General features: G+C 41.4%; 4 protein-coding genes across 7 annotated transcripts; 2 read left to right on the top strand and 2 right to left on the bottom strand.

Moving 5' to 3' along the window:
* Nucleotides 1-609: 609 nt before the first annotated feature.
* Nucleotides 610-3,384, top strand: ube2al (ubiquitin conjugating enzyme E2 A, like). Its single transcript, XM_015966243.3, has 6 exons — nucleotides 610-827; nucleotides 1,592-1,672; nucleotides 1,758-1,783; nucleotides 2,156-2,245; nucleotides 2,312-2,400; nucleotides 2,595-3,384. Exons 1-6 carry the CDS (start codon nucleotides 784-786, stop codon nucleotides 2,721-2,723), a joined length of 459 nt encoding a protein of 152 aa, XP_015821729.1. The 5' UTR covers nucleotides 610-783; the 3' UTR covers nucleotides 2,724-3,384.
* Nucleotides 3,385-7,288: 3,904 nt separating this feature from the next.
* On the bottom strand, nucleotides 7,289-11,432 carry ing1 (inhibitor of growth family, member 1). 2 transcript variants are annotated; one of them, XM_015966249.3, is made up of 4 exons: nucleotides 11,295-11,432; nucleotides 9,129-9,301; nucleotides 8,835-8,983; nucleotides 7,289-8,202 (listed from the first exon to the last, which is right to left on the bottom strand). In XM_015966249.3, exons 2-4 carry the CDS (start codon nucleotides 9,265-9,267, stop codon nucleotides 7,576-7,578), a joined length of 915 nt encoding a protein of 304 aa, XP_015821735.1. In that variant the 5' UTR covers nucleotides 9,268-9,301; nucleotides 11,295-11,432; the 3' UTR covers nucleotides 7,289-7,575. The 2 variants fall into 2 exon arrangements, with proteins under 2 accessions (XP_015821735.1, XP_015821734.1); XM_015966248.3 differs by having other exon boundaries at nucleotides 9,129-9,304; nucleotides 11,295-11,428.
* Nucleotides 11,433-12,830: 1,398 nt separating this feature from the next.
* naxd (NAD(P)HX dehydratase) lies at nucleotides 12,831-18,061 on the bottom strand. Of its 3 annotated transcripts, XM_015966245.3 has the most exons (11): nucleotides 16,673-17,399; nucleotides 16,163-16,588; nucleotides 15,885-16,035; nucleotides 15,753-15,798; nucleotides 15,577-15,665; nucleotides 14,541-14,649; nucleotides 14,366-14,416; nucleotides 14,144-14,248; nucleotides 13,390-13,510; nucleotides 13,165-13,288; nucleotides 12,831-13,071 (listed from the first exon to the last, which is right to left on the bottom strand). In XM_015966245.3, the coding sequence occupies exons 1-11, from the start codon at nucleotides 17,172-17,174 to the stop codon at nucleotides 12,921-12,923; spliced, it is 1,875 nt and encodes a 624-aa protein (XP_015821731.1). In that variant the 5' UTR covers nucleotides 17,175-17,399; the 3' UTR covers nucleotides 12,831-12,920. The 3 variants fall into 3 exon arrangements, with proteins under 3 accessions (XP_015821731.1, XP_015821733.1, XP_015821732.1); XM_015966247.3 differs by lacking the exons at nucleotides 16,163-16,588; nucleotides 16,673-17,399 and adding an exon at nucleotides 17,910-18,061; XM_015966246.3 differs by lacking the exons at nucleotides 16,163-16,588; nucleotides 16,673-17,399 and adding an exon at nucleotides 17,747-17,983.
* A 1,077-nt stretch (nucleotides 18,062-19,138) lies between these two features.
* On the top strand, nucleotides 19,139-24,476 carry rab20 (RAB20, member RAS oncogene family). Its single transcript, XM_015966250.3, has 2 exons — nucleotides 19,139-19,488; nucleotides 23,344-24,476. The coding sequence occupies exons 1-2, from the start codon at nucleotides 19,299-19,301 to the stop codon at nucleotides 23,943-23,945; spliced, it is 792 nt and encodes a 263-aa protein (XP_015821736.1). The 5' UTR covers nucleotides 19,139-19,298; the 3' UTR covers nucleotides 23,946-24,476.
* The last annotated feature ends 179 nt before the right edge of the window (nucleotides 24,477-24,655 follow it).

Below are 24,655 nucleotides of genomic sequence, written 5' to 3'. Positions count from 1 at the left end.
GGTTTTATATCCGAATTATTAGTGTGAATTTAACAGCCAACATACAATGAGTAAAAAAGTGACCAAAGTCCAGAGAAAAACTTTGAAAGAGGCCTGATTGGTAATCAGATGGGTCATGAACCCATAACTGGGAGAGTAGCTCCAGCTGATTCCAGGAACGAGCTATGGGATCTCTGTCCAGAGTCCTGGGAACAGCTAAGATAGAACAGCAAGCCCCCAGGCCTCCGTGTACTGGTCAGCTGAGAAAAACACCAATCTAATGGGAACACTAGGCGCTCACGTGTAGGAAGGAACACACCACGCCTGCCACCAAACCGACCTTCATTATCACTGCGCAGCACTAACATTACGTCACGCCCACCGACAGTCGATTCTTTCTACAGAATGGGGGAGGGAACGTTCACTTTTTTGACAAAACGTTGAATTTAATGCATATTACTCAGAAATAAACCACAACGAACAATTAAAATCATTTTGATGTTTCTTACTATGCATTTTAATCACATATAAGGGCTGCTAATTTATGTTTGGCGTCACATTCAAGCGCATTCCACCCCCCTCATTTACGAAATGGTATAGTCCTGTAAATCTATCCGGGCAAACCGGAGAGCCAGGGTGCTGAAGACCGACGCAAAACGTCGACGCCAGTGACAAGAGCTAACGTGAAGTAGTCAAAAAAATATATATAAATATAAAAATCTTTACCTGTAAGATAACGAAGAAAATTTTGGAATTTCCTGACACTCTAGTGCTGTTTTGGATAAATAACTCACAGGTTAAGTCATGTCAACCCCAGCTAGAAGAAGACTCATGAGAGATTTTAAACGGTGAGTTGGCCAGAAATTTGCCCGTTTTGTCAAAACAGCTAGCATTAGCCTAGCTTATGTCGGCTTCTTAAACTGGTACTTAACGAGTAACTTTAAGAAGCAGGTCCACCTCCATTGTAAATTGCGGCTTTAGAATCTTGATTGGTTTTATTTTGTGCGTGTGTGGAGCCCAGTGATGTTGGATGTTAAGTCGAGAACCATACGATGCTAGTTGCTAGCTTACATGCTAGCAACAAATAATTTTTGTAACATTTTATTTTGGACAAGATCAATACATTATTTTAAAACGATTTAAAAACGGTGTTGGATGATGGAAGATGTAGGTGAAAAATGCTGTTTGAACCTTCATTTGTTCTGACAGTAAAGGAACATCATGTTCATAAAAGTTTATTTTCTTTTTTACGTAGGCTTCGTAGTATTCATCTGAGTTTAATTATAGTTCTATAACGTTTCACTATTTATTGTAAAAGTTAGGGTTATTTATTTATTATTGGGACAGAATATTTTATGCATGATCATATGTTTTGATCAGAACTTTCTAAGTTACATGATATGCTTTTAGAAATGTTTAGAATTGACTAAATATGATTTTTTTTATGCTCTCTTGAGTTGAGTAGTTGCAATATTAAACGTAGATTAGCTTTTCTTGACTTTGTACACTATATATATGGAGAGGGAGAGAGAGGAGCAAGCACTGATTTCTATATAGTAAAAAAAAGCTAAACAATATTTTGGATCAGTCACAAGTTCATTTTGTTTCAAAGGCTACAAGAGGATCCTCCAGCCGGCGTTAGTGGTGCCCCATCTGAAAACAACATCATGGTGTGGAATGCAGTCATATTTGGGTAAGAAGAAACTTACAGGCCTCACAAATTAGCTTGTGATGTGTGAAAAAAATAACAATATTCATTGTGTTCTTCAATCTTACAGCCCAGAAGGAACGCCCTTTGAGGATGGTATGGATCTTTATTTTGTGTAATAAGAATTAAAATCAGAATCAAAAATGTGAAACGACTTGTAAAATGTAACCAATGTGATTGAAACATCTGAAAGTTGCCATTAGGAAGAATTTTGCTACTTCCTCATCATCTTTTTTGTTATTATTAAAATGTCACTGCTCAATAAGAGGAGTGAATCACAAGATTTTTTTGCTAAGTTCACCAGCCTTAGCCCTTCCCCCTATATCACTGGATATGTACCATACTTAGTAACCTGTTTGTTGGCAGATGAAATGTTTTGCTCAGGTTACATTGGCCAACAATGCCGAATATTTTTCGGTCATCGTAAACTTGCAATGTGTTTGAATGTTCTCCTTGTTTTTGTCTCAGGTACATTTAAACTCATTGTAGAATTCACAGAGGAATATCCCAACAAACCCCCTACTGTACGATTTGTCTCTAAGATGTTTCATCCGAATGGTAGGAGAATGTAATATAATGTTATATGTTATGTGGGGTGGTGTTTCATTGTGTTTTTGTCTACAGTCTATGCAGATGGCAGTATATGTCTAGACATTTTACAGAATCGCTGGAGTCCCACCTACGATGTGTCTTCTATTCTTACATCAATCCAGGTGAGAAATATGTAGCGGAAAAGGGTTTCACTTACAAAAATGCATCAATTTGTAAATTGGCTGACTTATTGGTCTTTAAACTTGTGCAAAATGTGTTGAATGTTTTCAAAACAAAAAAATGTGATCAGGATATGCTTTTCTTATTTACCTTTAAAATGAACTATGTTGACATTTACCGTGCTTTCATCCCACAGTCCCTGCTTGATGAGCCGAACCCCAACAGCCCAGCTAACAGTCAGGCAGCTCAGCTGTACCAGGAGAATAAGCGGGAGTATGAGAAACGTGTGTCTGCAATAGTTGAGCAAAGCTGGAGGGACAGTTGACCTGGCAACCCTGAAGCTGCTCGCTCCATCGTTAAGCTGTGTGTGCTGCAAGTTTTAGTGGAGTAACTCTTAATTTTTTAAAATTTTGCTCCTTTTTAATTTTAAGCATTTATGCACTTTACCTTTGACTTCACCATAAAGTGTGTTTTTCTTTCTCTGTTTTGGCTCAGAGGTTTTTTTTTCCCCTAAAATGCCCCAATTTTCTAGTCAGTCAGGGGAAATGTGTGAATATTGCCTTGATGTTTTGTCAATATGGACTAACGGGACATCACACACACACACACACAGAAATAATCTGGTGTTCTTGCTGTAGAGGCTCACCACTACCTGTTTAATCTAATGTCCACCAAGGCACATCAGTCATTTTCTGTTTTGTGCTCGATCATTTGTCAAGTTGATTTTCACGAGGCAGTGAAGAAACGAGCAGCCTGAGCATCAGACCTCAGCTACATCACATCTTTACGCTGTGTTATTTGCTGTGTTGTGAACTGTTACGTGCATGATGATGTGTTCACAGTCATGTTGAGTTCTTGTGTATATATCTGAAGAAACCTGCAACGGAATGATGTACAGATTTTGCACTGGTTGTCCCTCATGTCACTTTTTCCAATACTTGTAAATAAAAAAAAAAGCCTACGTCATCCTTATGTAGGAATGTGTACATGTGCCTTTTTGTCTGACTTTAAACATGTGACTATGTTTTTGACTAAGTCTTGTCCCTTGTAGGAGATAAAAATCAGCCCAAAACCACCCAAAACTATGACAACTGTGACTGCTTTAGCTCTTAGGCTCAGTTTTCTTTTTCACATCACCACATGTCCACATTTTATCCCACTTTAGACTGGATAGCAGATCTGCCAGTGAGATTTCCTTCATTTTATTTCTCGGCGGGGAGGGGGGGAAAGGAGCCAATAGATTTGGCAAAATGACATTATTCTGGAAGAGACAAAAAATGAGTGCTGTAATCTGAGTTAACTGTAAAAAAAACTCACAATCAGGAAAAAAATAACTAGCAAAGAAATTGACTAAATGGGGGAATAAATCAAATCATGCACCTAAATGTTACATTTACGTTATGTCACGTTGTCTTTTAAATTAGTTGGCTATTACCATACAGGTGGCAAATTCTTACAGAAAAACTTTAGGTAATGCATTCAGGGTTAAAAACAGTCTAACATCTATATTATCTGTTGGAAGGTTAGAAAAGCTTTAATTTGAACAAGAGTGATTTTAAAATGTGCTTCTACATTAATTTACTTAAAAATGTAGTTATTAGATTCTACTTATCTGAAATGTTGCGCTTTAAACCATATAATTATAATATATTGCATGTAATTTAAAATTTTCATATATTTGAATACACAAGTCCAAGTTAGTGGTGGCACCAGTGTATGGCAGGCCTCGCTTCTCTCAGTTTGCCCCACCAGTGTGTGTGATTGTGTGTGTGAATGGGTGAATGACTGATTGTGTTGTGAAGCACCTTGGGGGGTTGTAGAAGGCACTATACAAATACAGACCATTTACCACAAGTTCATCAAATTAAATCAGCTGTTGTTATCAAACTTTCAGTAGCTTCTTTACTAAATTGTTTATTGTTTGTATTTGGTTTTTATTTTATGAGTAGTTAATACATTTATTGTTAAATCCATAACACATTAATGTTTTCCTGTTTAAAACAAAATTTGAACATGTATTATAATTTATTGGTCTTTGAACTCATAACTAATAGTTTTATATCTGACATGTTTGATTAGAAACAAACTCATGTTGGCAAAATTTTTTAACTAAAAATATTCTACTTTACCTACTAATAATTTAAAGATTTTTTTAAAAGAATAGAAATCCTTGTAAGTCAACCGTGGATGTAGTTTTACCCTGTAAAAACAAGCGTTTATAAGAGTTATTTAGTAAAAAACACTTCCTCTACTTTTTTCGAATATTTTTGCCTTGAAAGAACAGGGAATTTGCGCCCTCTGGTGGCAGCAGAACAGAATGACACTCTGGTTTCCAAAAGCTTTTGGAAAAGGGAAGATGGGGAGTTGCCCTCCAGTGTTAGAAAGCTGCTACTACACTTGTGTTCCTTTTAGCCTTTTAGAAGATAATATTTTAGCTTCTTATCTTAAAGGTGCATTATGTAGAAACCAAGCCCCATAATTCTGCAGCAAATATGAAGCCAAAATGGAAGTGGCAAAAATTGCACTTCCACTCTCATCCACTAGGGTGTGGCTAGCCTAGTGAACTAGTCAAATCCTCATTGACTCCCATGTTAAAAATGCCCATTTCACAGCAGAAATAAACATGTCTACAGCCTGGTTAAAAAAACATTTTAGTTTACATTCATGACAACTCTGAGGGGGGTTAAATTTTTTGTAACTCTTCTGTTGAAGTGGAATTTAATGCTTAAAAATCTGAATAATTAATGAGCATCCACGTGACTTCAGAGCTAGCTCCGAAGAAAGGCCTCAGCCTGGACCTCGGCCTCCCGTTACTAGATGCTTGGCAATTTCGACTCTGAACTTTAGTTTTGTCTGTGTGATTGTGTTTGGATGTTAATCATGGAATTTGTTGGACAAAAGAGCAAGCTGTGGTTACTAACAGACCATCCAAGCAGTTTCTGCTTCTTTTAATCATTAAGTAAAATTATATTTCTGTACTTTATTTTGCTGGTTGAATGGGAGGAAATGCTGTGTCATATAACTGCTTGGTCAAACATTTTAGTGAGGCTGCATAAGAAACTTAAGCGGGTGCCCAGCTTCTACTGTCTCCTGCCTGAGAATAGCATGCAACTTCCTGTTCCCATTTCCCGGGGCAGCCAGGCCGGCTCTGAAGCTTGGCTGTAGTCATGCTGGTTCTCTGTGGAAGACCACAGAAACACTGCAGCTCATTTTGTTGACGCTGCTTCACTTTTGAGATGCTCAACCGCATTTATCTTGCTGAAAACACTCTGCAAACCTCAGTTAGCTTCGGGTTGGTATGTAGCTAATGTCCCACTGATCTCCGGCTTCCAGAGAAGGGAACATCTACAACGGTGGACACGCAGCTCTTTCACCGCAGTGGACCAGCAAAGCCCAATGTCCTTGGTCAGCTTAATTAGCAGAGTCACTCTACCACGTATTTCTTGCCAAAAATGCCTGGAAAAACTATGTTAGCTTCAGGTTAGCATGTAGCTAACTTATCTCTGACGTGGAGCAAGAGCTGATGTAAAAGGCCACGGCGCCCGGTTACGATCACAGCGGCCTGAGACTCAGCTTTTAAGTTAACAGTCCCAGTCCATATTAGATCTCCACAGGTGATCAGCATGACTACAGCCTCGCATGGGAGCCAGTCTGCCGTGTGGGTGGGATACCCTGGTACAAGGAGCCTTTCTTAGCTTCTTGGGTTAGCCAAGTTAGCTAGTAGCTACACTTTTCCCATTTTTGGATTGTCTGGCCGTGATGGGACCTGCGACACAGTCAAAATGGCTTTTTGCTGGCTGCCATCAAATTACAGTTGTCGGCGCTGCAGCATTAGCTTGCAGGAGACACGGCAACCCCACACTCACTGATGGTAAACAGTAGTTAGGTTCCTCCTTCCTTTTATTTTGAAAGAAGAAAAACTTACAGTCCACGCAGCCAGCAACCAACAGACTCTTCTGGGATTTTCTCACTCCCGATATTATTACATACTGCACCTTTAATGAAGCCTTCGAAATTCTTTCTTTTTGTACTGCTGTTAGCTAGCTGCTGATGGCAGCTGTTTTAGCTAATTGACTTCATCTTGTTTAATACAGATAATTGAAATAGATAAAGAGTTTTAGTCTTTAAGTAGTTTGCATAGCTGAAGACATGCTGGCTTTCCCGTTATCTAGACTAACTATGCTGTTAATGTCAGTTTAACAATTGTAATAATTTTTAAGTGATATGTTATTTTGGGGGTTCTACAGGTTTAGCTTATGAACACGGTAGAAACTGCTCGTCTCCAGCAGAGGGTGGAAAAATCCTTATTCTCTAAAGCCAGATACTAAAGGGTTCTTATGTTTCCATACAGTTGTCCTAAATAAAACACCAGTCCCTTATTGACAGAGTATGTGTCCACCAATGAACACATTTAACCGATTACAAATTTTAAAATTTAAAGTATATTTAGACAAAGAACAAAATGTTAAAATGAACCATTTCTATTGATACATGTTACTTGTTACTTTAGCTGTATTTGTATTTTGCCACTGGAGGGGAACAGTTCTCCTTAATCACTTAAGGCTATTTTAAATCTGAACTTGTAGCGCTATAGCTAGGGGAGTGTGTACAGTAGTGTGACACAATTTAGCTCAGATTCAGTTTTATTCATTGTGAAAATTTAGAGGGGTGGCATGAGGAAAATGCAGGTGTCTCACGCTCTGCGTGAGTCAGTAACCATATTGGATACATTACCTTCAAAATTTACTTGAGCTGTTTGATCATGTAGAAAACAAAAATTTTACAGTTGTGAAAATTATTCTAAGGTTAAGATCAGTGGGTGGCATTCAGGAAAAATCTTTCAACTTCCAGCTTACTGCTGGCTCAACTTGTTTTTCTAAAGATCAGACATTCTTCGTGGTCTATAAATGATTTATTTATTAAATGAGTCCACAATGTTGAACACAATGCTGCACGCACAATGGAAACAAGGGATGCAAATGCAGAACAAGAACAAGCAGGTTTACTGTGGCGATTCTTCACAAACAACCCAGATAGACTCATTTTGTTCCTCGGTCCTCCAGCAGTTACAAAAATAACCTTTTAAATTAGATCCCTCTTATCTATACAATACTGCAACACGGCATCCATTTTAAATGGAATCCAAGACATCTGTTTACTGACCTGGGCTGAGTAAGCTACCTGTTATAAGCTCGCTCCTTTTTAGCCCGTTCCAGAGCCTTGTCCATGGTCTTTTCATTTTCACCTCGGCACTTGGGACAGTACCACTTTCCTTTGGGCTTGTGATTGAGCCCCACACAGGAGAAATGAAACCATTCAATGGGACACTCATCATTATCACAGCCGATCATCTCGCCGTAGGAGACCTGCTCACACAGACAGTACGTCGGCTCATCCGGGTCGATGGGCAGGTCTGGAGGAGACACCTCCCTCTCCGACTTTCCTTTAGATCTTTTCTTCTTCTTGGATGACGTTTTGGCCCTCTTTTCCCGAGGTGTACCTACTTCCTCCGCATGATCCAGAGCTCCGTAGCATTCTCTGCTTTCTCCATTTTTCTGCCGCCTTAAGCGTTTTCCTCCAGCTTTGTCTGCGCAGCCAGAACCCGGGGTGACCTCATCACGCTTCTTGTCGTTGTGGCTGGATTTCCCTGGGGTAACCATCGAAGATGACGAGGACATCAAAGATGCTGCACTGGTTGTCATAGATGTTGTCGTGGTAACATGATTTTCTGGGACTTCTTGGGAGGAAACAAGGAGTTCAGAATGCCAGTCAATTTGTCGTGTTCGATTCTCCACCAACTCCACCTAAAACAGAACAAGGAGTTTCGTGGTTTACGGTCATGCTTTTCTTTGACTAAATGCAGAGGACTTTGTCTTCAGAGTACTCTAATTAGCTGTAATTTATACAGCTTTTCTTGACTTAAAGAGCAAGTCACCCCCAAATCAACTTTTTTCCCCTGATAAACTATATAAATGCGTGTCTAGTCGTGCTGCAGACGTGTATAGTCAATGGTTTTGCACTTTGGTGGATTTTAGTTAAAATTTTAATTTTCTGCCTAAAGCTGTCAAGTGTTGTGCAGTTGTCAGGTAAAAACTCTGCACTGCAGTTGAATTTAAATCTGCCATCCCTATTGGCTAAGAGGTACCCTAGAATGTTAGCTGGTACCATATGATGTCACAATGTCGTTGTGAGCCTGTGTGTGTGTATGTGTTAGTGGCTCTGCCCTCTCAGTCTGCTAGGCAACAGCATTTGTTGCATTTTTCAAACAGGAAGTGGGAGTGGAGTAATACTCTGGTAGGGATGACTTGCTCTTAAAAAAAAAGAGGTTTTATATGCTAAAATATAAACAGAAATTAGGACAAACAGTGACCCAGCTGTGCAAATCCAGGCTTTATGTAAAATATAGCACAGCAGCTCTATCATGTTCGTGACGTACCATCTGCCCAGCAATCTGAATTTTTTCATCCCCAAGCTCCTGGCTGCGGATCAGTGCCCTCTGAATGGATAACTGGAGCTTCCGACGCTGAAGTGGGTCGGACTCACGCCGATACTTTTCATAAGCATCGTCCAGCTCCTTCAGCACATCTGTTAATAACCCAAATCAAATAGAAATAAGAGAAGATAGCAGAATTTAACTAAAGTGCCTAAAAAGGCACATATAGAAACATCAGATCTGTCATACCAGACAGCTTTTTTCCCCTTTATTGTGTATGATTTGCGGCTTCAGTACCTTGATACTTGGCATCAATTTCCCTCATGAGGGAAACGCTCCTCTGCAAGTCAAAAGGCAGAGACTCCACCAGATCCAAATACTCCTCAACATAATTGACAACTACATGGCCTGGGTCACCGTTGGTTGGGTTCAACATTATGGGTCTTCTTTAACCTGGGACAATCCTCCACCTGCTAAACAAAATTGTTAGTTAGCATTTTCACTGCAGCTTCTCACATCACCTTTTTGTGAACCACCCCACGCATGAAGATGTTGCAGAGCAGGCGAGCTCCTTCAGCAACAGCTGCCTCCTAACTGCACAAATCTCAGATAGTCTTTCTGACATATCAAGATGGATGAAATCCCACCATCTCCAACTCAACCTCTCTAAAACTGAACTACTTGTCATCCCAGCGAAACCATCCATACGGCACAATATCTCATTCCAAAATGACTTCCTATGTCTGGCTCCTTCAAAGGCAGTTCAAAACTTGGGTGTTGTGACCAGCTGGCCTTTAAAGATCACGCTGCCTCTGCTGCTTGTTCGTGCCGCTCTGCACTGTATAACATACGAAAGATCAAACCATACCAAACACAATATGCCACCCAGCTCCTGGTGCAATCTACTGTCATCTCCCACCTTCTAACTGGTCTTCCAGCCTGTACTGTGAGACCTCTTCAAATGGTCCAGAACAAAGCAGCGCGTCTGGTCTTCAATCAGCCTAAAAGAGCATGCTACCCCTCTATTCAATGAGCTCCAATGGCCACCGCTAGCTGCACGCATCAAATTCAAATCGCTAACACTAGCATACAAAGTCCTGGATGGTACAGCTTGCAAAAGCTTACGTCACGTCCGCTCCGGCCATCGAAGGATCGTCATGTAGCAGTGTCTACACCACGCTCAGGACAATCCAGACTCTCCATGTGTTGTTTCACAGATGTGGAATGACCTACCAAGCACTACTAGAACAGGAGCTTCCTTGTCGATTTTCAAGAAGCTCCTGAAGACCCAGCTCTTCAGCGAGCATCTTCTAATCCAACAGCACCCGTCCCCCGCTCTACTGCACACTTCATGTTCGCTTCCCTCTATAATTCATTATGCTGCCTCACTGCCACCTAGGATTGACTGAATAGTGTTTGCTGTTAGCCTCAATCTGATAGCTGGATTATCACCTGTAAGTCACTTTGGACAAAAGCGTCTGCTAAATACATAAACAAAGCAGCCTCGTTGTAGATCGTTCCTCTCAGCAGCAGTCAGCCTTTATAATCACCAACAAACTCAGTGTTTACATCCCTGCTTTTATTTACAGTGTTTTCACCTTTCTTGTAAATTGTCTATTTATTTAATGTACTAATTCTTACTGAACAGTTTATTTTTATTTTTGCTGCTTTTATCATCTTCCTTTACCTTTGTGTGGATGGATACTTGCATTCACCTTTAACTTGCAGCTAGCACACCTGCCGAATTGAACAATGTCACTATTCTGTTCTGCTCTTATGTTTGTTTGCAAATAAATACTTGAATTTAATTTTCACTGCCATAATTTTTAAAACGGAGTAGCTATTAATTGTAAGCATTAATAATTCTCATACATGCCATGTGTTAAATGTAGTTAGCCATCCTGAAAGTGCTACAAGCACGATCTGTCAATCGCTTTACTTATCACCATAACTTACTTGATAAAACATTTATTTCCCTAATAAAAATGTGTACATAAAAATACCTTCGTAGTTCTGTGCACATGTAGTGATGTTTATCAAGATGGAAAGTTTACAATTAATAAAATTACAGAGAGGTTTGAAACCACGGCCCTCTTTAAAAGTTACGCATAGATCGAATTCTACACAAAATGTCAAAAAGAGGTAAGATTTGCAAAAACACTAAAGGTTTATGTTGTGTGTAACAAAGACCGTACCTGAATAGCACCACTGTTCAGGCTTACGCCATCACTCCTACATTCACGGTAACGTAAATATTATAACCATTTTTACGATCACAACAAATTTTACATAAAAATGCGCTAAAATGTCGCTTGAAACATTTTCTCTCGTTTGTTTTGCCGTCAGTTTAAGTTAGCATGCTAGCTTGTACCGTTACTACATGAAACGTCGCAAAAAGGACAAAGCCCAAACACCAGACTGCGGACGGAATACCGAACGCAAACAGCAAACATGACAACTCACCTCTGAATATATAAATATTTATTGTCCTTTTTCTATGGTTCACTGTTCTTGATGCTATCGCCGCATAAAGCTAACCATTGTTTAACTAGCTGATTTGCCGCAGCAGTGCGCATGCTCCAAACTTTAGAGCGCAGCGAGCGGTCCACGGCGACAGTGACACGTGATTACAGCAGCCCAGCTGGTTAGCAGAAGGGGGCGTAACTTGGAGCTCCACAGGAGGTCAGACAGCTTTCTGTCTTCTCCAGCAGCTGTCTGTTTCCAGAAGAAAAATGCTTCATTATAAACTTCAAACTAAATTTCATTCATTCATTTTATTTATAAAGCCCCTTCCCAAATAAAGGGGCCCGAAGGTGCTGAACATAGTGCAGAGAAGCAGCACAATAAAACAGCTCTATAATAAAATGCAGAGATAAAAACATTTAAAAACAAAACGAGCTAAAAATAAAAAGTGATCAAAAGCATGAAAATGTGAATACAAACAACTAAAAAACAGATCAAAAATACAGCTTAAGTCTTTCTTTAAAAGCGGGCAGCGATGTGAACTGTTTGATTTCTTGTGGGAGTTGGTTCCAAAGCCGAGGACCCAGAACTGCAAAGGCATGATCACCCCTAGACTTACGCTTTGATCGCGGTACCACCAAGAAGTCACTCTGACCCATAGTGATCTTGCAGGGACACATCGGGCCAGCAGGGAGGCTAAATATGGTGGCGCTGATCCAGACAGGGATTAAAAAACAAGGACCAGGATTTTGAACAAGATGCAACTCTTCACCAGTAGCCAGTCCAAAGCTGTCAGGAGGGGAGTGACATGCTCCCACTTACGTGCTCCATACGTTTTGGACCAGCTGGAGCCGAGTCAAGGACTGGCTCAAGCCAGCATACAGGGAGTTGCAGTACTCTAGCCTTGATAAAAGCATTGGCTACAGTTTTCAACTCCTGTTTTAAGATTGACTTAATATTAGATAAGCACCTTAACTGATAGAAACACGAACGAACAACAGAGTTCACCTGACTATCAAATCGTAGACCAGAGTCTTATCTTGACACCCAAGTACGTAATCACGGACTTCTCGTAGGAGAGCAACGATAAAAGGTCCAATCCATGTGGCTGGCTGTCATTTGGAGTAAAAACTATTATTTCAGTTTTTTCCCTCAATGGAAAGGAAGTTGGACCCCATCCATCATGCAGGCAATTCACCAGCTGCTGTATGCTACCTCTGGCCCCCTGTTTAACAGGCATCTACAGTTGACAATCATCAGCATAGAGATGGAAACTAATGTGTTTTGTAAACAACAGTCCCAGTGGTAGCAGATAGCGGGAGAACAGCAGGGGGCCCAAAACAGAGTAATTTAAATAATAAAAAAATTCTTCAAAATCTTGCTTATTTAACAATGAGAAATTTGGCATCCCTAGAATATTTCCTGTCATTGCATTTTCACTATTTCAGTGACAAAATTGAGTATTTTTTCTTCTTTAAATCATTATTTAAAACACATCTGTTAAACTTGTTCACTAGATACAGGATTTCCTTGAAGGGTTGTCCATATCATGACCTTTATTTAAATTCAGCACAACACAAACACATATTTAATTTTTTATAGCTTTACAGAGGAAGTTCGATTGTTTTAACTTTCAAACAGCTTCCTGAAGGCCGGCCCAATCTCCTGGATCATATCTGAGGTGGTGGTGGCCCTGCCGTGCTGCTGAAACGCTTGACTGTTGCACTGTCGGGTTAGAGAGCAGGCACCAAAGGCTGCTACCACAGAGGGATTCACACTGAAAGAAGACATTACACACGCACGCACACTGTAAACAAACTTTTATATGCATGCATTCTTTTACATTTTGATCCGATATTATAAAGCTCACCTTCTGATGACTCCTGCTGCAGAAGCAGAATACGCCCAGTGAGCCAGCACACCCAAGGAGCCAGACAGGAGATCTCCCTGTCCACCACATCTCCTCCCACTGCCCTCAACACTGCATGAGTAAACTAGAAGCAAAGACACACACACGGTCACAAAAAGATGCCTTAAACCCTTTCAAGGGCAGCAAATCCAACTCTAATATTGATCAGCTGTGTTTGATACCCACCCTTGCTTCCATCTGTAATGAGATCCTGTTCCCCCTTTAGCACCATGGTGAGATTACCCAAAGTCCCACTTAGCTGCATGACACTGTGTGGCTGATCTCTGCTGTTCACGGGCTTGTGGTGCTGAAACACGAAAACATGCATCAACACTCAAAAGGTTTGAGCTACATGCAGCAAATTACTAGCTAAAGCTTGGTTTATGCTTGACGCATTCACTTTCCGCTTGGTGATGCGGCTCGCGGATGGAACGCGCTTCATAACTCGCAGCGTTTATGGTTCATGCGGCTTGTCTCTGCGGTAAGCCGATATTCTCCCAAACTGTAGGGGGCAGCATGGAGCTCTACGGCATGCAACCAACACTACACCATAGTAGAAGTAAAAATTACTGTTTACAACATGGCATTCCAGCATTTTTAACAGCGTCCTCGTCTTTTCCGACAGTGCGAGCTGTTTCTCTCCAAGAATTATTAACATGTTGATCACGGTGATCTTTGAGAGCTGAATCATACAAATGTCTATTTACGAACCTCTGCCATACTAGTTCTTGCCAGTCCGCCATGTTTTTCTGCGTCCGACCGTCCGCGTGGTTAGAAAATTTCCTAGGTGCGAGGTGCGGAAAGTTTTGGCCGTGCGGAGGCGCGGTGGAGGGGTGTGGTTGTTAAAATGCCGCAATTTTGCCACGCGGAGCCGTGCGGACCTCGCGGAGGCGTCAAGCATAAACCAAGCTTAAAGGAGCTCTACCACAAAAAGGCTCACCAGTGCCTCAAAGAGCCGAGTGAACTCCATGAAGTTGGGTGTGAGGATTCCCTTCTGGTAACCCTGAATAACAGAAGGCTGTTGTGTGATGAGCCACAATCCATCCTGGTGAAAACAAAGCCTGTCTGAGTTAGTGTGCGTGCACACACACACACACACACACACACACACACACACACACTTATGTGTGACAACTTAACCCAGATCTAGAGGAAAACTTACTGCATCAATAACTATAGGAATTTCTCTTGCTTTAGACCTCTCGATTACTTCCTGAAAAGACAAGCACGTTTTTATGTAATTAAACCTGACTCTTTAACTTCCCAGGTTAAGTGTAGCCAGTGGAACATTTAAACTGACTAGATTACCACAACTTATTGGTTACACAAACACCGACCTTAGCTGTTTTCAGTAAAAAGTCTTCCCTGCCTAGACCAGGTCCAACAACTAGGCTGTGAAGTCTCGGGAGCCACTTTTCTATTTCCTCTACTGCATTCGGACTGTCCCTTGATAAAACAAACAGAGGTGTGTTAGAGTTGTATGAATGTAAAAATGACTTAAATGAGAAGTATTATGACTTTTTCTTAAGTTATAATAGTTCTATGGTCAATACAAAACATTTTTTTTCACTAAATCCCTCACATGAAGAAATTAAAGCAGTTTTGTTCGTAACAGTTTTAGTACCTTCCAGAATGAGCCGTTTCAGAGCTGTCACTTAAAAAAAGCAAGTGGTTTCTGGCCACACCCACCCATTCCTCACTCATGCTGCTATAAGCTGAGAAGCTCACACATCTGGCAACATAGCTACTGCTCCTCCCTCATGCACATGAGAGGTGCTTCTATTCTACAATCCCCATTTGTGATGTCACAAATGAAGACTTTTTAAACATGTTTGTTTCAGGCACATAAATCTTAAAACCAAACACTGACAGGAAACAGATGTATATTCTTTCCAGATTTGGTGTTCAGTCAAGAAATACACTGCAGCACAAAATGATGCAAAATGTGAGTTTAGCATAATACGTCCCCTTTGAAATGCTGCAAATTTGACTAAACTGAAAAGTAAATAAGGAAGAGAACTGGAAATGTTTCTGAAACTAAACCTAACTATTGTGATTTGTGTAGTGGGTCAGGACATGAAATGTGCAAATAACGCCTCACAATAATATTTGGTCTGATCGCTACAGGGTTGAACTGTAAGCTTGATCCTTTCAACTTCCTGAACCTGAGACAGTGTAAAGCTAGAACATGTTTTCGCCCTAATATCAGGTCACTTCTGAGTTTTTCTTTGCTCTGACAAGCTGATTTTTTTTAATTAGATGGTCATTTGTCCCATTAGGATGACGACACAATCTATGCACCGCATCTGGACCATCGTTAGAATCAGTGATGAAAAATCCTGCTAAATCTCATGTTACATACGATCGACTTACAGAACGGGATGCACGATGAGCTCGGGGCTGTACGATTTAATTACAGCTGCAGCATCTTTAGTGCAGAAAACATGAGACAAGTCGGCACCCTAAAAACAAACAATAAATAATAAATAAACATAACTCAAAGATCCAATCTGAAAAAGCAACATTAAGAGTTCAGGATTACAGCTCACCACTTTCAGTGCAGAAATAGCAGCAAAGTACGGCGCTCCAGTGTAGCTTTGGGAGAGAAGTGGATTTTAGTGACATGTTCCCTGTGATTTTATATTTTATTAGTGAACCAAGCTGGTCTTTGTGAAACATACTCTTGGCATCCTCCAATGATCCCGATCCGTCCATCTTGTCCTTTGTGCTTTTTGGATGTCAGTGGAGGAATGATCCTCTTTACTATTGAGATGATGTCATCATCCATGGCTCTGTGCGATGACAAGCTCAGACTGTAGTAGCGCTGAAGTTCTGAGAAAACAAACAAAATCAGAGTTTCACACAGGGAAATTACAGTCCTCTTATGTGTTTCTGGTCAATCGGAGATCACTCAGGAAGCTTCAACAGTCTTCTGCCTCCATGACACCGGAGCTGATACCTAATACGTCTGTGCTCAGAGGTTGGCTCTTTGGGCTGAAACTGTCTTTCTGAGGCGAAGAACATCTGGGATGCCCTCGCGCGTGTGTCGGCGAGGTGCTGGAAATGACTGGAGCTCGGGCCAGAGGGGTGGCCATCTTGGCTGCGGAGCTGGGTCTGGCTGAGGAGATGCTAGAGAACATCTGGGCGAGCATCTGGAGCATGTGCAGCTCCCTGGTGTGCTCTGCGTCCCGGCGGCGGTCCTCGGATTGCAGGCGCTGCTCCTCCACCCGATAGAAGTTGTCCTCAGCTTGGGCGCTCTGCTCCAGGAACTGCTCCATAAGTTTCTCCACGGGGAAGTTGGAGCGTCGCTTCCTGGGTCGTTTTGGTGTCCTCGCTGGTAAACTGCTCACTGAATGGCTGCTGTTATGCGGTCTTGCTGTGGTGCCTAAAAAAATGACAAAACATATATTTTTTGGACATTTTCAAACATCTAGTAAAGCAAATGAATGAAGAGAGAGGGTGAACTCACTGTTGTTCCCGACTGTGCCTTTAACTGGGATGGGAATGGGAATAGTGGGGCATTCCTGCTTGACGTCAGTCTCGTGGTGAGGATAGGGCCACTCTCCCGTGCTCTCTGCATCCTGAGCATCCTCTCCATCCTCCTCCAGGCCGTCTCCGGCCTCCTCCACTCCCATCCCGCTCTCCATCAGCTCAAGAGTGGGTCGGGTGCTCAAAATCCTCTCCATCGTGTCATAAAACTTGCAGATCTTGTGATACTGTCCGTTGTTCGGAAGATTTCCCTCTTTGGCCAACAGGTACTGCCTTTTGAGGCTTTTGATCCGGACTCGGCACTGCTCCGGCGTCCTGTCGAACCCCATCGCCCCCAGCCTGCGGGAGACGTCTCGGTATACGAAGCTGTTTCGGAAGTTTCCATCCAGCGCCGCCTGGATGTCCTGCTCCCCCCAGATGTTCAACAAGGTCCGCGTCTCCACGTCCGACCACAAAAAGCCGCGCGTGGTGTTGGCTTGCATGTTCGCTCCAGACCGGTTTAAACCATGACCTCCAGCCAAAGCAGATGAATGATGATGTTGACACGGCGGATTAATGAAGGATGTCTGGTCCAGACCTGCATCAGAGCGGCGGGACGCGGCTAACCCAAACAACGTGCAGTAGCCATTTTGACAACGGAGTTAAAAGTGCCTGAAGGGGCTCTGGATTTAGCTTTAAACTTCAGGTTCATAACAGAAACATGTACATGTCAATTATTTATCCGCCCAGCCAAACCTTCCCCGTCTCTGTTTATCCCACCACGTCTTAAGAAATATGCGCAGCTTAGTATTTTAAAGGCGAACTGAACAGGGGTCAGCTTCCGTAGCGGTTTACGCAACCTTTGCCTTCATTAAGTAAATATCCAAACTGACCTCTGATCAGTCCTCTGAGGTTAAGTTTACCTATCTCCGCCTGGTCCTCCCTGGTCGGTTAGAAGTCTGCAAGGTCCTAAAGGCCGTTGTTTAAAGGCGGCTGTTAACATTAGCAAAAAGTCTGTGGCGAATGTCACAAAACGGCGGCAAATAAGAAAACAATAACATTTCCTTCACGTTACCTTTGTTCAAAATAGATAACGTGGCAAAAACCACCACTGCAATTATGCTCAGCAAAAACGGTATCCGTGTCTGAATCTGTTGCGGCATCACTGTTACGAAAAACTGCAGCCCCACGTAGAAGAAACCTCCACCACACTCTCTGCCCTATTAAGTCCTTCTTACCTAAATGGGAAACGCGTTTCAACGCCAAAAAGTGTGAATAAAAGCTTCTAATCATGAGTCACGTTGATCCGGAGTAGCCGAGGAAGAGAAGGCTGTGTGGTGCATTCACAGGCTCCTCGGACAACATAATATCAAAACACACTGGGAGGACAAACCGGAAGTAGTAGTACGGTGGATTATCTTGTGTTTTATATCTTTGTCTTTCGCTCATCTCTGCCCTCCTGTAGCTCTTTGAGACATTACAACCACGTGTTAGAAAAACATTTACAAAATTTCTAATGGTCATCAATTGATGAAAGAAAATCACTCAAGGCCAATTAATAAATGTAATTTTGATGGATTTGAGAACTTCTAAAACTGTGCTAGAATGATATTGAATCTTTTTGCACTTTGGCTTCTGATTATCATTTACTTCCCCGCCATTTTGTGGGTTGTTAGCAAAATTTCAACAAATGTTCCATAAGGGTTCAATGAAAAAACATTTTAAATCCTCTGAAAGTGATCATGTTTAAAAGCCACCACGTGTTGAAACATTTAGATTACGTTGTTGGAGTTTAAAAGTTTACTGTTTTTCTCCTTCGTAGTTTAAGTTGGAACAACTTCTGCAAGGAAATTGATGATCTTTTCTCTGAGTTTTGCTTGGCGGGTTAAATGCCTCTGTAATTAATTAATTAATTAATTAATTTTTGGTAAGTGCACTGAAGGTGGTAAAAGGGGGCAATGTATTGCCTATGTTTAAATTTAGAAAATTTAGCAACCATGACATTAGTTTTAAAAACTGAGTTCAATTTTACAGAAACTTGTTAGTCTGTTCTCATCGTAACCTCTTTTCAGTCTGTGTACAATTATTTCGTCATAATCAAAAGTTCTTGAACATAATAATAGATTTCTTTAAAAGGCCAGTAACATCTTATACGGAATTTTGTGAATTACAATGATTTTTTAAATAGCGCTTCTTCATAAAAGGAGCTTCACAAAAACAATAACAATGATTAAAAAAAGATGAACATACACTAGAAAAGAAGACATGATTTTCAGAAGAGTGTCTGTTAACAAGAAGGAAAATAAACGTTGACATTGTTGCTAATGTGTCATCGTTGTCAACAACAGACCAGCAGTCTTTAACGAGGAACCTGACAGTCATTACTATGGGAAAATTAGCCCCTCCAATCAGTTCCTCACCAACTTCCGGTTTCGCCTCGCTGACTTTTTAAAAGTTGAGACATTCTGGACTGGAGAGAGTGACTCAAAGCCGGAGAGTCATGTGGGAAACAAACAGCTTTTCGTAAAACTATCTTCGCTGCTCCTCGTTTGAAATGATTTTCTCTAGTCAGACCCGTGTTTCTACTTCTGTTTAAACAGCAACAACTCTCCGCAGAAGCCTCCATCATGCCCGACTTGTCGAAGATGAAGAAGCCCGACGTGAAGGTGGTTCTCCTGGGCGACATGAACGTGGGGAAGACGTCGCTGCTCCACAGATACATGGAGAGGAAGTTTAAAGACACTGTCAGCACAGTCGGAGGGGCGTTTTTCCTCAAACAGTGGGGGCCTTACAACATCTCAATCTGGGACACAGCTGGTAAAAACAACTTCATTTGTGTTTACTTTAGAATTATCTTTGATCTAAGGTCAACCAGGTGATGCTACCTGACCTAGCAGCAACATGAGGGGAGCCTTCGGTCTGCTAGCATTTAACTATCTATAAACTATTATAGAAAGTCTTACACCATCAGACGTTTTTAGGTCAATCAGACTAAAAAAGAAAACAGCCAAGTGACCAAACACAACCAGGAAAATGCGTTTTATTCCATAATATTCCAACAAATGAGCAACTTGTTACTTATTGATCTAATTTAATTGTTTTCAACGATTCTGAACATTAAATCAACACAAATCGTAGTTTATTGTCATTTAATCAAACCTAATTTAAGAGTGAATTAACCACACAGACTCCTAATGATGCTGCATTTAAGTTAAAATAATCAAACGTGGCAGTAAAATATTGGCGATTTTCTTGATGTTAAAAACAAAAGTGGTTTTGTTCTTCTCAAAATCTTGTTTAATTTATGTAATGCCAAAATGAAGGCAGGTTCAATAATTATTAAAGTATTGTCAGAAAACAAAAAAAAAAAAACAAAAAAAATGTTAAAACACTCTAAAACACTTTTACTATGTGAATCAATCATAGGCTGCTGCATCCTGCACAGTGTGCCTTATCATGTGCCATGTTGCTCAGTGCTGGCCCAAAGTGACCCAATCCAAGGGTTTTAGTGGTCTGCAGAAGTAGTTTTTCCTTTTAAGTTTAATGCTTTTTTCTTGTACCTGAACACAACAGCATTTCATGCAGCGTGTGCTCAGAACGAGGAAGGTGGACACGTGGAGGACATGTCAGATCTATCTACAGCAGATGACACCATCTGAAAGTCATGTGTTCATTAAACAAGAAAAAAGACTTCAAAGCTTCAAAACAGGACCTTTTAAAAACTCTTTTAAATCACTTTTGCTTTTAAATTTGTTTATATTTTTCCATGAATGCAGCTAAAATGATATTGTCAATAAAAAAACAGCAAATCTCTGTAGTTTAGGAGCTTTTATGTCTGAAAGCATCACTGATAAACAAAACCCATCCTCTGACACAAACTTTGTTGCAGAAACAGCCAAAGTCCAAAGAAAACCCTCGGAATTTCTCCGAAGCATCATTTTAACAGGAAAACTCAACACAAATCCTGCTTGAAAGTTATCAAACTACCGACTCGCTGCTGCCGGGATGAGTCAACATCCCTGTCATGTGCAGTTTACAATTAAAGTCCTAAAGGCAATAGCAGTTTGAGTTAAAGTAAGTCTTTCAGTGAAATAATTGACCTTTTTCTCACTTCGCCCTGCCAGGAACCCCTCACATTGTTGTGGCCTAATCTGCTCCACATTCCTGTATTGTGTAAACAGAACTTCCAGTAAACCATCTTTACTCAAACCAAATTCACAGAAGAACTAGTGAGCCCCAGATAAGGAAACTCCGGCCTTTTGTCACCTCTGAAACGTTTCCTGCTCGTGTTGTTTTACTCCATAACCCCATCCAGCGCGGTGGAGAAATGCTGAGTCATCATAAAGCTTCTGTTTCGTTGTCTGTCAGTGGAAACCCTAAAGCTGTGAAAGATGGGTTATGTTTGTGCACAGGAACAATTAGGTTAGTGAGATCTGATTAGTTCTCCAATCCTCTGAGTTACAGTTCAAAGTCCTGGCTTTAACTCTGCGCTCAAACTTCCTCTAAAGAGTCACATGACGAGGAAGCTTCAGCCTCTTTTCCAGTGTTTACACAGAAATGTTGACACTGATCTGTGAGGAAGAGAGGGAAACGAAAGCTGGAAATTGGTCTAAAATGGAACTTTGTTCATTCTCGCATAAATGCAGTCACATTTTGTATTTCCAAGGCCTTTATTCCCCCTAAATTTTGAATGAATTGCAATACAGTTGAGTAAATCAGCAGTTTTAGCGAAGCATAACAGATGATTAAAGCCCAAATGTATCAGTAAGAAGTAGTATATGTAGACACAATGAGCCCTTTGAAAAATTTTCCATGTTTCAGCAACAAAGGATGCTTTTGTTTGGCTCCTGCATTAAACCCGCTCTGCTGTGTTCTCCTACGCCGCTGCCATGTTTAGAATAGTTGTGCAAAAGAGCCCACTACTTACTTATTCACAAGTTTATGCTTTTATTTTGGTTTCTGTGAAATAATGTGGACATTTTTCCCAAAACTAAAAATGTATTTTCTTTGAGGTTTTTGGACACCGGCTAAAGGTATGGCGGAGGATGTTTCTGAATTTCGGGAAAGAACCGCGCATGAGAGAGAACGCCCAGTTATCCTCGTGCATGCTCTGTTTGTAGGTAGCTGCCAGCCTCGCAGCACTTCTTCTAGCTGTAACCTGAAACTAATTTCTCCACATAGCATGCAGAGCTTTAGCTTACCTGTCGAGCAGAAAATCTGCAACAGAGGTGTCTGTGGGGAACCCAACCTTTTCCTTAAGCGCATGCCATCGTTGAAAAGAGTCACGTCGTAGGTGAGGATGACGAGGAATGAAGGTGTGTCGCTCTACACATAAACAAAATGTGCAGGAAGTGAAAACCAACCCAGGAATGAGCACGTATGAAAGCTTCACCTAAATGATTGACAGTTATGCGGACCAATGGTTCAGATGATCCACCTGGATGAAAATGACCCTCAGCTATACCTTTAACCCTTTGCGCTAGAGGCCCTGTACACACGTAGCCGTTTATCCGACAAAACAAACATATTTTTCGACGGTTTGGCCTGTCCTCCATACGACAGTGAAGAAACACAGCCCCATTCTTTCAAAAACTCTTGACCAGAGAGAAGATTTGTGAATTCTGTTGTTGGCATTTGCTTGTGGACGTAAATAACCAGAGTTTGGGGTTTCGCTACATCACTGCCCGTGACAATAACGCTCTGATGTCACACGTGCGACCTGTGTTTACGCTCACTCACTTGTTGTTTTTAATTTTGCCGTTATTTGTAAAAGGCTAAAGATGGTCATCAAGTGCCACCTAGTTATTCCATGTCCAAGGAATGTTTCTCGGCAAAGACGTTGACAATTTGGGGAACTACTGCCACCTAGAGGCTAGGCATTAGGGGTGAGGATCAAATCAAACTTTATTTGTATAGCGCCTTCAACTTTCTTTACGGGAGCCTGAGGCGGTGAACATAAAACAAAGATAAAAGAACAGGCAGATAACAAAACAGTTAAAATAGATTAAACAGAATAAAATTACATAAAAGCCAAACGAAAAAAGTGAGTCTTCAGGCGACTGAGATGCTTGGAACAACTCACGACTCAATTTGATTCTGATTCTTTGGGTGAAGATTTGATTCTGAACCGATTCTCTATTCAAACCGATTCACGATCAGTGCTCTTGGGAAGAGAGAGTCAATTCCAGGATGAACTTCTTTCTTCTGTCAGTTAGACATCTGCCAGGTGTCTGTGACGTAGGTAGCCGGGAATGTGATGAAGTGTGTTGCTCTGGAAGTCCACGCATCACTAACTAGAATGATACGGCACAAAAGTTGTTGAGTGACAAATTACACGAGCAGTGAATAAGTTATAGAGTGTTTGGGAAATGCCTTCTCAAGTAACCAAACTTGGAAATTATGGATCGATTCAGAATCTTTATTAATCAATTCTAAAACTTTATAAATAAGAATCTGTGTTTGAACCCTTTTTTTTTCCCCAGCACCTTTACTCGGCATGCTTGTTGATGTGCGTCACAGTGCACAGGAATTTTTCACTAATAACGAGGTGGCGTGGACCCAGGTTGTTTTTCGTAGACAGCCGGTGCGGATATTCAGTTTTACAGAAACCCAGCCACGTGTGCACAAGGCCCGAGTTTCGCTTTGTCTCTAAACTCCGTTTTGTCTCTTCAGGTCGGGAACAGTTCCACGGTTTGGGCTCCATGTACTGTCGTGGAGCGGCCGCCGTCATCCTCACCTACGACGTGACCAACTGGCAGAGCCTTGCTGAGATCGAGGAGCGCTTCCTGTCTCTGACTGACACTGCTAACCATGACTGCATCTACGCTTTAGTTGGCAACAAGGCAGACCTCACTGATCCTAAAGTCCACCTGTCCCAGGATGCAGATGGACAGACTAAGGATCCAACTGGCGGTGACGAGGAGAGGACAGAACCTCAGGTGTTGTCTGCTGTCCCCACTCCTCCGGCCTCCCCCACCTCCTTCTCCGGCTTGGTGCTTCACAAACAGGTGACGCGCGACGACGCTTTGTCTCTTTACGAGAGAATACTGAGGTACAAAGGTCTGGACGAAAAGAGCAGCCTCCCAGCTGATAAGATGTGCTTCGAGACGAGCGCGAAGACCGGCTACAACGTAGACGTTCTGTTTGAGACGCTGTTTGATCTGGTGCTACCGTCCATCCTGAGGAAGAGGCACGAGAACCGGGAGTCTCCAACGGTGGATTTGGAGGACAGTGGAGGGGTTGGCAGCAAGCGGGCCAGGTCCTCCTGCTGTTAGGAAGCAAAACAGGAGGAAAGAAAACAAATTTTTAACAATCAGCACGCTGGTCTGGTCGGAGCACCACATGCACACTGATGGTACCGAAGTTTATCTCCACTGACTCCACAGGAAATACACAATAACTCCTCAAAACTGTGAAAAATGAGCAAAAAAGAGCAACCACGGGTGGCGTTTTGCGAAATGAAGACATTTCTTTGTGAGGAAGGGAAATGATGTGTTTTCTAAAACCTTCCACTCTGACTGAAACTGCACTTAAGTGTCCCAAAGACGTCTGCAAACAGAAAACCTAAATCACTGCTGTTTGGCTCCTTTAATTTCACTAATTTATTTGCACTAATCACTAGTTGATGACACTTTTTCCTCTTTCTTAGAAATTTAATCACAGACCACCTTATTTGCACCAAATTGCTTTATTTCTTTGTGTTGATACTGATCTTTATATTTTATTGAAAAGTTGAGTGAATGAGTGTAAAATATTCTTGTTGAACTTTTTTAAAAATACTGTCACAATAAAGATTTATTATTTTGCATTTGACTGCTTTGCCATTGTTTAAAATGAGAAACAACTTTTATTAAACGGAGAAATATATAACCGTTATGGACGCTCGGAAAAATAAAACAATAAGAAAATGATTGATTCTTGGTTGAATGAGTTTATGGTAAAATTATTGTGTGGGGAAAAAGTAAAAATTCAGATTAGAGCAAAA

The sequence above is a fragment of the Nothobranchius furzeri genome, chromosome 14 (assembly GCF_043380555.1).
Source record: "Nothobranchius furzeri strain GRZ-AD chromosome 14, NfurGRZ-RIMD1, whole genome shotgun sequence".
Lineage (NCBI taxonomy): Eukaryota > Metazoa > Chordata > Actinopteri > Cyprinodontiformes > Nothobranchiidae > Nothobranchius > Nothobranchius furzeri.
This window is presented reverse-complemented; position numbering and strand designations above follow the sequence as displayed.